General features: G+C 41.8%; 1 protein-coding gene across 1 annotated transcript; it reads right to left on the reverse strand.

Annotated features, from left to right (window-relative positions):
• Positions 1–1769: 1769 nt before the first annotated feature.
• Positions 1770–10504, reverse strand: rgs17 (regulator of G protein signaling 17). The gene is made up of 5 exons (XM_079362535.1): positions 10413–10504; positions 7204–7334; positions 4941–5015; positions 4603–4834; positions 1770–4337 (listed from the first exon to the last, which is right to left on the reverse strand). Exons 1-5 carry the CDS (start codon positions 10413–10415, stop codon positions 4149–4151), a joined length of 630 nt encoding a protein of 209 aa, XP_079218661.1. The 5' UTR covers positions 10416–10504; the 3' UTR covers positions 1770–4148.
• Between the last annotated feature and the right edge of the window lie 1637 nt (positions 10505–12141).

The following is a 12141-nucleotide window of genomic DNA, read 5'->3' on the forward strand; positions in this document are numbered from 1 at the left end:
GCGTACATTTTTGCTGAATAAGATTGAAGAACATCAGCAAAGGGCAATGTAAACCATGGTCCATCTAAACTCGGTGAAAGGTGCGGTAGTTCGCCCTTTCCCAACTTTACCCACAGAAACAGATTTGCATAGGCAAAATGGGAATAGCCCTTAGACAGTGGATTCCTGAATTCTTTACAGAGATGCAAAATCTAGTTCAGCTCAGCATAATTAAAAACAAACATACATACAAAAAAAGTGGACTAGGCCAAACTCTCTTTCACCCCTCTGGTCATATACATAGTCTTTTTTTCTGTGCACATTTTGTTTACAGTGTTAGGCTTCAAGTAGATCTAAAAACAACTTGTAAATTGACAACTAGATGTGAAATAAATTAACCAACATGAGAGGTAGTGAAAAGCCTACAGAGACGTTGTTGTTGTTTTTTTTTTTTATACAATGAAAAAAAAAAAAAAGTCATTAAGGCCAAAGCTTCGCAAACCTCCTCCAACAAATCAGGACACTTCAGCTCTCAATGTATTGTATTCTTCTGTCAAACAAAACCAAAACCACAGCCATGTTTTCAAACACCCAATCACTTGGTACCCATAGGATTTTAAAGTCAAAAACCCAAACTCAGTGGTGACTCTATATCACTTCACATCATTAGCATTGCTTGTAAAATCCACATTTGAAATGCAGTTAAAAAGAAAAAGAACAGCCGTGCCCCCCCCCCCCCCCCCCCCCCTCAAAGGACTGAAGCAGAACATCATTATATCTGCTGTGTCCATCCTCCCTGTAAAACACTGTTACCTGGGTTTCTGCTGTGTCTGTCTTCCCTGTAAACCCCCAAAAGTGCTAACCGCTTTTAGCACAGGGCAAAGTCTCAGGCCAGCAACAAAACCTGCTGGCTTTCTGCTCTTACTGGAGACAGCACGCTTCCCCGCATTTATGAATATTTAACAAGGTACACACATCTCACAATTTATACATGTAAACTTGGTTTAATTGCACCATGTTTTCGTTTTTCTGGTTCTTGGTGAAACATTCTTGTGTTGATTACCGTATAGACTCAGCAACAAGGACACATACAGTAGCTGTAATGCGTTGTGGAGAAATGTGTCTGATGAAGATATTTAAGAATGGCAGGCGTCCTCCTACCGAGTCAAAAATGAGAGAATAGTCAACATACTAAATCTGAAATGCTCATGTTTTCTGGAAAATCTCTCCTTCAGTGTCAGAGTTGGTAAATGACCCTGAATCTGTATCCACCAATGAACAACTGAGCATATGCATGCACAGATCTTCATTACAGCATCTAGGAAATATGAATCAAGTCTTCATGAGTATCATTGTAGTCTAAGTGAGTACTGTGTTGTAAGATTAAATATAGTATACTTTCTGCTAGGCGGTTATTGGCGTAGACTTGGTTTCTGGACGTTACAGCATATATTTCATTTACTTAAACAAATTGATTGAAAGCGTTTGTATTAATACAATGTGTTGGTTTTGAACTGGCAGTTTCAACCAGTCAGCATTTTATAACAGCATTTTTATATAATTAAAGTAGAAAGACAAAGTTGACTCTGTGGACTCTTTCACTTTAACCTTAGCAGAGAATTTCTATATCTTAAAAAAAAAAAGAAAGAAGAGAAATTCAAATGTTTGTATCCCTATTTTGTTTCATTAGTAAACTTTACTAACAAGCCATAACTTATTGCATTTTCTGATGGGTGTCATGCAAAGTTATTTAACAAAATCCCAAGCAAATCTTAGATATTGGAACAAGATTTAAGGTAGATTCCAATATTTTATCACAAACTACATCCAATTATAATAGTCTGCTTGACATTCTGCATTTTAAAATGTCATCTAGACCAACTTGGCACATAAACTTAAGGTAGTTAAACGTAGGTGGCAACAATGATGCCCACATTTATCAGTGAGGAGTGGCACTGTTAAGGAGTTGACAGCGTAAGACGGATAAACTATCAAACCAGAAGGTCCGCTAATCATCATGTGGTAGAATACTCGGAGGCCTGGTTAATTGAAAATGAAAGACAGCATATACTGCACTCATGCACTTTCTACTGCACATCCACAGGCCAGGAACAAAGTTCATGTTCACATCATCATTAAAAAAAGTTCCACTTATATACTTATAATTTTAAATGGGACATTTGGCAAAAAAAAACCCCATCAATTATTTCTTTTCAAAAATGTTTTGTTGAGTGTGTTAATTGTACCATACACACATACATAGCAATTATCATCGCATGCTGTCAAAGTCAGATTTAAAAACAGACCAGAGTGTGAGAGGGCTGGCAGTGGGATGGAAGATTAGCATGGCTAGCACAAACATGCTAACTGCCCGCCTACAGCATGCTTAAACCTAGTTAGCCTCGTCGAAGAGGCTAGCATGACTGTAACGTGACTACACAAACTTCTTTGCTAGCCTGGAATGTTAGCATGTTAGCATTATTATACCAACCCTCTCCACTGGCTCTAGGAAAGAATGAGTGTCTTTAGTATGCAGTAAATATCTGTAAGACTACCTTACACTCGACAAGCTTCACCTGCAAGAGAAACAGTCATGTAACAAAATGGCAGAGACTGTGCAGCCTGGTGACCAGTCACATCTAATATCTCTACACAGCATCTTTGACATCATGTTTGGCACCCGGGTTACATATCTCCTGCTTGATATTGGACATCCCAGTCCATCGACTGTCAAATTACCGAATTACAGAATCTAAAGCTAAAGCCTTACAGGCAAAGGCCAGGGCCCAAACGCCCTTCAATAGCATCAGTGACTGCTGCATTTGCTTATTTCTTTATGCAGAATCAGCTTTCCCATCAAGGCCAATTCACTTTTTCAACACTTAAAAGGCAAATCCTCTGTTCTGCGCAATAAAAATGTCGATGACTTTGCTCGGTCAATGTTTGTTTGTTTATGGTTATTTTGTCCAGCTGGGTCCCCCTCCCCCCAAAATGGTCACCTGTGCTTGTCAGGCTGTGATGGTCTGAGTTGGAGGGAGGGGAAAAAATATGGGAGGTAGGGATCATTGGACAAACTGTGGTTGCTCTCCAGAAAAAAAAAACCCAAGCAGCCCTTGTGCTGCCTTTCCTTACATGTAAAGGCATTGTGATTTTCTCGGTGGAGAGATTTTTTGTTTGAAAGTTCACGAGTAATACATGTAGCTGCCCAACCACAATTCTAGCCCTTACTTCTCCCAGTTAAAGAATCCTAAAGAAGGAAAGTGCTTCTACTGACAGATGGACGGATAGATGGAGATCTGGATGGACAAGTGTAGGTGCTGCAGCGACTGCCTTTGCTGTAGGAGCCTCCATGTCTCCTCAATAAAAAATGCAGTAAGCTTTACATTGGCAGATGTGTACTTTTTCCCTTCACTGAACATAGACAGCCAGAGAGACAGGTCATCTGTCCTACTACATCTCAATATTCAAAAACAGTTGCAGTCCGCGGCTTACATCGTCAAGCTACTGTAGAGAGAGAGAGTTTCATGCCGAGCCAGTGCTTCTACAGGAACAATGGGCAGAGGTGCCTTAACTCCCACCAACATCTAGGTGTGCTCAGACAGAAAACACATCTGAGGAATGGGCCAAGATTAAAAAAAAAAAAAAAACTACATGAAAGAATGAGTAAAGAAAGAAAATATTAAAGTAAAGGACAAAGTATGAGGTTTAAATATTACAGTACAGGAACAGTTAGCATGTCTTTTCCATCTCTCTCTCTTTTCTACCCCAGCATCTGAGAAGTCGATGTCCACAGTTAACAAACAGCTCTCCATCATGTTGGCAGCTTCAACCAACGGCCCACAATATGAGTTGGCCAGTCAGCCTCAACAAACATCACAAATTGTTAGCAAAACAATCACTGGCCTGCATTAATGGTCTCAAACTGACCAATAACCAACCAGCAAAGGCCGACCAGGCTCCAGTGGAGAACTGGATTGAAATCGCTTGAAAAAAAACCCAAAAACCAATCATCTAACTTGGATGTAATTCAGTCTCTTCATCAAAAAAACAACAAAAAAAAAAAAAACAGGGAGAGATTTTCAAACCCAACTTCTGGCACCATAGTAGTAATTGAAGTTTAAGTAGTAGTCTCGTTGGCGTACGATGGCGATGACAGAGGTCAGATGGGTCTAGGTGTCGAGGCAGGCGCGCCTCCTGTTGGCCAGGAGGTCTCTGTAAACGGTGGAGTTGAGGAAACGGGGGAAGGAGTCGCGGTGCATCAGGGTGTAGATCTGGAACTGGGCCTCCTCGTACATCAGGTTGCTGGGCTCTGTCAGGTTCAGGTTTATTCCTTCTCTGACCCGCGAATCGAGACTCACCTGGTGGAGGAAAACTCATTTATTTCTTGAACCCCAGAGGCTTTTTAAAGGGTTTCTACTTTACTTTTATAATTCAGAAAGATATTACAGACTCCAAAGAAATGTTAACCTTTCAAACATCAGGATACATGCCAACTTCCTCTAGGTGAAAACACAATGACAGAGCCTCCAGCAAAGCTAGTAGCTTTCATAGCAAAATGATTAATAGGAGTAAGCAATCACTTTTAAAAAAAAAAAAAATTCTGGTAGTAGATATAACCGGTACCTCTTTTGGTGATAATATGGACACGTAGTCTTCATATATAATCCTCGCCTTCTCCTCCACCACAGTGGGATTTGTCTCCTTTTTCAGCTCTTCACAGGCCAACCAGAAAAGCAGGTTGTCCTCGCTGTACTCCGAGCGCAGGAACTCCTGGAAGACCTCCCGGCCCTCCAACGAGCGCAGCATCATCTCGAAGCTCCGCGCCCAAGACAGCACCTCCTCGAGACTAGGGTATCTGCAGTCAGACGTAAAAATAAGTACAAGTACAGGTGTGTGTGGAAGGGACACACAGTGATCTGGATACAAACATGGAAGACTTTGGGGATGATGACTCGACTTACTGTTCTTCTGTTGCTTCAATACTGTCCATCTTGGTGCAGGTCTGTCGCTCACTCCTCTCAAGTCTGTCTTCATTCCTCGATTGAAGACAAAAATTATAATTTTAATTGTTTTTAATTCACATACATTTGAGTTATCATTAGATTGACTTTTATACGTAGAGTAGAGATGGGGAAAAATAGATTCATATAAATGAATTCCAACTTTTTGGGGCTAATCAGCCACTCCACGGTAAGTGCTAAGGCTAGCTCATTCAGCCAGTCTCACAGATGACTGGAGCAGATCCTGAAGTATGAATTGTTTCGAAACCAAAATAGATTCTCAATCGTATCTTGACCCCGGGAATAGAAAATGATCGAACTTCTGCGGTTGTGTTTCTGCATTTCCAGATTGAAGTTTAAGTTGGTTATAAATTCCATGCAAGCCTGGATGTTCCATGTTGTGTCCAAGTGTTCAAATATTACAATTCTAGATGGTTTGAGAAAGGCTTAAAAGTGTTGACCACCACATGCAACCCGCCAGGTGTGGTCAAGTAATCAAAGTAAAAAGCACAAAATGTTTGATTCCAAGCTGTGTGTGCAACAATATCTCGAAATCAGTAAAGATCCTTCAAGTAGGAAACACATTTTTGTGAAAGGTGTTTATTGGCCATTTTTGCCTCTAATGGATAGGACAGCTAAAGAGGGACAGGACATGTTAGGAGAAGACATGGGGGGGATGAAATACAGCAAACAGCCGAGGTCAGATCCAAACCACGGTTGCTGTGAAGGGAACTATAGCCTTTGTACATGGGGCACGCAGCATAACCACTCGACTGTCCAGCGCCCAAGGAAACGCATTTCGAATGACAATAAAACAATGCAGCTTCAGTTCAAACCTTTATTTAAACACTTGAAAAGCAAACAGTACGTAGCCACTGTGTCTATCGTAGCTCAGTCACACTTGCAGAGGCCACAATGCAACACACACTGATGGGTCTATTTTTGTCCCAGCATGGAAGAGCTTTCCTTCCTCTTTCTGTCTCTTGTCAAAGTCCCCATTGTGTAGCGGTAATGGGCTAAGCTAGCTGCAGCCCCCCCGGCATCCTCACAATACAGCTAAATATACAGGCTGTTCTTCACAGCTGTTTTGCATGTGATGTGTGGATGGAAATAGAAGGCACCCAGACTAGATAAGGGCCCTGTGTGAGGCTGAGTACGGAGGGAGTTGGGGGAGGGGAGGGGGGGGTATGAAAGTGCAGAAGAATGAAAAAAATGATGAAGAAATGATAAAAAAGAAAAACATGAAAAGGAGTTTTTCATGGCAAATCCTCTCGGTCTCAGCAACTTCAATACACAGAGGAGTCAGTGATTTATTTGATAAACTTTCACTGAAAAGGCTAATTATCCCTCCCAGCCTCAACACTCAGAGAAATAAACATTTAGAAAGGGTACTGAAGACGATTCACGGGCCCATTCCTGCTATTTGACAGCGGCTTTTGACTGGAAAACACACAGCGGAGTCACAGAGCTGCCTCACTCCGTGCCCAGTCCACAAGCTGCCACCACTTCAGATGAAGTGGTGTGAAAGAAGCAGCACATTCACCATTCAGTGCCTGAAAACAATGTTTCATTCACCCCTCTCTCTCTCTCTCTCTCTCTCTCTCTCTCTCTCTCTCTCTCTCTGCAGTGAGAGTGCGGCCACAGGGGAAGGAAGCTGCAGGAGCCCCACAGCAGTCGCTGAGTTTGGTGCCTTGCTCAGAGGCAGCAGAGAAGTTGTTACCCCTCAGTAAAACCTGAAGCCGTTTTCTGTGGTGGAACCGAAGAGGAAGAAGTGGCGTTGGTCACGTATTGATAGTTACGTGGAGTGTACTGTTCTGTGGGCTGGATGTCTGTAGTTAGCAACTGATAGAATGATGTCTGTCCATTTTATAATGTGCGTCTCTCACTGCATTGCTTTAATGTTCAGCACTTTGTATTGCATTTTATATGTATAAAAAGTGCTATATTAATAAAACTGATTGATTGATTGATTGATTTATTGATTGATTGATTGAGCGCGTAGAAAGTTGGATAAAGTGCTCTTTAGTCAGTTCAGGCAGTTGATGATGAAGTGCTGTTAATGCGCATGTAAAAAAAAAAAAAAAGGTGAGTATTGTTGGTGGGGACAGAGGGCAGAATGTTCAAGAGATTTTTCAAAATGACAAGAACAGTATCACCAGGGAGGCAGAGAGTGGTGGCATTACAACAACAAAAAAAACGGATATACGGTGCAGTATTTTCTTACCAGAGACACTTGCAGCAGCCGCACCAGCAGAGACAGCAGGTGTTGGGTCGGGGCTGTCCAGGGCCCTGGGGAGGGGCCTCGATGTGTGCCGCCTGCCTTTTTCTCATCTCCACTCCACTCACACTGCGGGGCTTCACAAAGGACACACACAACATAAACACAATAAGTACAGTAACAATAAAAGGAGAAAGTACTGTTTCACATTTTGACAACATGACAAGTGGGAAAAAATAGAAAACTTTGTTGCTTAATGTATAGTGTGTGTGTGTGTGTGTGTGTGTGTGTGTGAGAGAGAGAGAGAGAGAGAGAGAGATACAGATGCAGCGAGAGAGTGAGAGCACTCAAGCAGGACAGAGAGGATTCTCTTCCTTGTACGGTATGAAGGTTTCTGGCATCAGGCCAAGTCTCTCACTTTCTCAGATAGACACTACAGACCACGCACACGAGCGCGCACACACACACACACACACACACACACACACACACACACACACACACACACACACACACACACACACACACACACACACACACACACACACACACACACACACACACACACACACACACACACCCTTCAACGACTTCAGAGACACAGGCAAGGCAAGTTTATTTTACAAAGCACATTTCAGCAACAACAAGGCAATCCAAAGTGCCTCACACATGACATCAAAAGCATCATGACAGGACACAGACAGAGAGGCAGGGCCCACACATCTCACACACACACACATACACCGCCTATGTAAATAACACACAAATACACGCTCACTCAGACACGCAGATTAACCCTTCCAGCTCGTTCTTTATTCATCTTCTGTCCAGCCTGATGAGTGTGCAACAACTGGAAGAAGACCGACTTTAAACAGGGACACATCACACACACACACACACACACACACACACGCACACTCATGGAGGTGTGTGTGGTCACAGCTGTGGGCTCCAGATTTTGATTCGTGAGAGAGGAAAGTGTGTTTCAAATGCAGACACACAGTGTTTGTTCATGAAGTGTGCAGTCTAAGGTTTCATCCGAGTCAACAGTTAGTATTGAATGTAGAGTGAAAAGAGATCTTTCGCCAGATACATGCAGATTGTTAGATTTGCATGGGGGACATGATATAACAAAATATGAATATGATGTATAACTGACTCACTTTGAGTTTGATCATAACATGACCTATGACGATGTCCTGACAATAAACTCAAAATACAAAAACCTGTCTGTGCAGTCACAGGGTCCACAGGGTTCATGTTTCATCCACAACGTTAAAAAGTGTTTGATGGACTCTGATCTGAAACACTTTGAATTGTTGCTCAATGTTTTCTATCACAGTTCAACATCGGCAAAGCTGTTAAGTGACTAATCTCTGCCATGTAGCTTGAACGTTTTCACCCTCACGAAAGCGGGCGAGTGTTGCTCCTCAAGCATAATACATGAAAGAGATGAAGTACCTGTCTGATTTAAAACATCCCTCTCTGTTGCTTCTCAGTTTAAGAAACGTTGGCTCTGTAAGCTGAATTATCGTGTATTATGCCTTTTTTAACTTTTTGTTTTATTGTACAGCACTTTGGTCAGCTGTGGTTGTTTTAAAGTGCTTAATTAAATAAAGTTGGATTGGATTGGTTTGTTCAAAGGGTTTGGGTTTTTTTCCCCCACAGTTTTGTAAGCCTTTCATGAGACTGCTTTAATGCTATTTGACATCATCTGCAAGTCACAGCAGCTCCTAACCATTAAAGAGTCACACTCAGGTCCTTATGGACTGTCCCTGTGTCAGTCATCGCCTGGGGTATTCCTTTTGGACTTGAGAGATACTCTGAAGGTGACTGTGCCTTCAGCCTTTTCAGGTAGAGCGAGTGTGAAGAGCCACTTAAACTTCACGCATCAGCCTTGATAGCACAAAAAAAAAAACCCACACATACACACACACTTTGAGAAACCACTCTACTGCCTGTAACAAAAACAAACAATAAAGCCGAAGATTTTTTTTGTCTTTCTTTCAGGTGGAACATAGCACTCTGTGTGGGTTTCGTAGACGGTAAAAAACCCCTCCATCAACTGGCAGGTAGTTAACAACAAAACAATCTGTCAGTAGACATCAAGACAATTGGCTACGAACAAAGCGTCATGACAGAGAGCGTTGTGATCAAATTGTGACTGGATAGAGAAGAAAATAAGAAATATAGAGTTAGCTTTACAACGTGGGCCTTTAAAAACGAGTTACTAACAGCAGTCTTACCTGTGACGTCATGCTTCAAATTTAACTCCTTGAAATGATCTACAACTTCAAATCTAAAGGAGCAGCTGTTAAGTTTGGACAGAGCAGATTTCTCTATTCTGCACACATTGCCTGCAAAGTGTAAATGTAAATATCACCCTCTGGTCAGTTATCCAGATACCAGGTGGTGTCTGTGGAAAAAAAAACAGCAAGCTAGATGCAAACGACAGCAAGGACACCGCCTTGTTGTAACGTTGGAGAAGCGGATCACACGGAACATGCAAATACAGAGTGGAAATACAAATCGTGTTTCCAAAAACATTGGGGGGAAAAAAGATGGATGAGGAAGACGCTTGTGTTGTTGAAAGGGGGTTTGTTTTTTTTCCCCCCAAAGATTTAGAGTCAACGTTCACTCGCGGTTGATGTGTCGAAGATAACAGTTTTTTCTCGTTTTCACCAAGATTGAGGATCACATCAAGAAGACTACCGACCGAGTGGCCTCCAGGGATCTACTTCTGTGTTTCTTATTCTGTCCCATCCTTTATTTAAATCAGGTAGTCAAATCTCTTCAGCAGTTACAGTAATGACACGTTTAATCAAACATTTCTTTTATCTATGAATCCTTTGACACACATTTAGGCTGTAAAGCATTGTCTTTCAGTCAGCCTGACATCTGAGTTGTAAAAAGCGTCGCTCGTTGCACAGACGATTATGGCTACTGACTCCTCTGAATCTGATAAGCTGGGCTTTACTGGTAGTGGAAAAATCCTGGGCTGGAATATGAAATGAAGAAAATGTCCAGAAACCTCAAAAACAGACTTTACATTTTTCTATGAGTTTGCACTTTGCTGATTTAGCTACTTTCGGTTTGATGGATTTAAAACTGGTGACGGACTTGACCATTTGTCTTGATCTAAAATGTGTAAACAAAAGTTGGTGACCATAACTTTGTTTTGGAGATACAATGCACCAGACAGAAGGAAAACTTACCATGAATTAGCGAGTTTCTACAAACTGGTTACACAGAGCAGTCATGGCATGAGGTAATAAGTTGCTGGATGTGAGCAGGCTGGTTGACCGAGTGACCTATTGGTGGTCTGACGTCTGTTTGGCTGATGGACCGGCTGTTACGCTCACTAGAGATGTGGGAAGCTTCTTTTCACCACGGTGAACAGGGGTTACTGGTTTCACCATCCCTGTCCGACAGGCACAGAAATAGATAGCTGACAGCCGAGGTGAAAATGTGACTTCCTTATTTCACTCGCAAGCAACTCCTAGGCGTCCTTTGATTTTGCTGAAAGGGTCATTGATGGACTTGAGAGCTCCTGGAGCAGTGATGGTACAGCATCTGAAACACATGAAAAGACAGGCCCTCACAGTCAAAATAGAAACTAAATCATGTGAGGAAAAAGAAATGAGAGAGACACTTGTGTGGATATCATAGCTTCTTTCAGGCCCTATCATTTACACAGTGCAGAAAACACAATCACAGAATTTGACAATGAAAATGGAATCAATTATTAAACGCAAAAATATTGTGGAGTCTGCTGAATTTTGTGTGAACTTAGGTTTTCCTCCCCAATCTAAGAGTTTTTAACAGCATCTGAGCGAAATGAACGGATAAAACTACGTTAAGAGTCGCAGCCACGGTTGGCAGCTGAAGCTCCCATCAGCCTGTCTGAGTGTGACCTGTTTTCACCTCTAAAAGTGGGCAAGTCTACCCCACACATAGAGAGGTGGCGATGAAGTCATCAAAAATTAAGAAATGCAACACTGACTCTCAAGTCTCAACAATCTCTGAACCACTTCTATGAGTCAGAAGAGTAACCTTTCTGGAAGGTCTGCCAGCATACGGTTGAATGGACCTGCAGGAAAACATGCAATTAAAAAATGTATATTGAAAAAAGCCCTGTGCGCAATCAGAGATTCTACTGGAAAGAATTTAGATATGTCCGTTGCTGAGGTGAAGCCGTGTAAACGAGGAGGAGCGTAGCCAAAACTCGACAGTTGCCTGTGTGCGATGTGACAAAATGCGGTAACACTGTAAAACACAACCTAGAACTAAATAAACTGGATTTTTATGGGACCTGAACTAATGTAATCAGAATAGTGGAAACATTTCGAGTTATTAACAGAGCATGACTGATTAATCAGCCAGCCGATAATACAGCATTTTATTTGAGTATCATTGTATTACAGTAGCATTTCTCTTTCTGTCACCGGCAAGAACAAAGAGCATTATCCCCCGATATCAGAGCATCAAGCACGTAATGCGCAGTCAGCTGAAGGACCATCTTGTCTTCATCATATATCTTTCCCACTTCTGTTTGATGACTGCATTTGAGGGATCTACGCAATCTCTCGATCTCTACAAATCAAAGATTGATCTAAGATAGATATCGGCCCAATATGTCATTATCGACTTTTTTCTCTTTTATGTTCATTTGATATCATGTTTGATCAGATTCCTCTAAAAAGTTTCTTTGACCAGAGACTTAAACTTGTCAGTACTCTCTATAGACTGGCACAGGAATGAGTCCTAAAACCCAGAAGTGAGTTAGCACTTTAGCGCCATGGGTTCCTATCTCCTCAATGGGGATTTTGAATGGGTTTGAGGTTAGACGCCTGAAATAAGGTCTGTGGTTAACATAAGCTTAAGAGATGTTGACGTTTTGTTAGACAAGATAAAATACTTTAGATAAGACCCCCACGTAAAGTT

This window comes from Symphodus melops (assembly GCF_947650265.1).
Source record: "Symphodus melops genome assembly, chromosome: 15".
Taxonomy (NCBI): Eukaryota; Metazoa; Chordata; class Actinopteri; order Labriformes; family Labridae; genus Symphodus; species Symphodus melops.

Excerpts from the sequence above, each read along its gene's own strand:
- rgs17 (XM_079362535.1), bottom strand. Across the intron at positions 4,835-4,940 it reads ATTGAAGCAACAGAAGAACA|ATACCCTAGTCTCGAGGAGG; the intron begins GTAAGTCGAGTC and ends GTCTGACTGCAG. Across the intron at positions 4,338-4,602 it reads CCATATTATCACCAAAAGAG|GTGAGTCTCGATTCGCGGGT; the intron begins GTACCGGTTATA and ends TTCCTCCACCAG.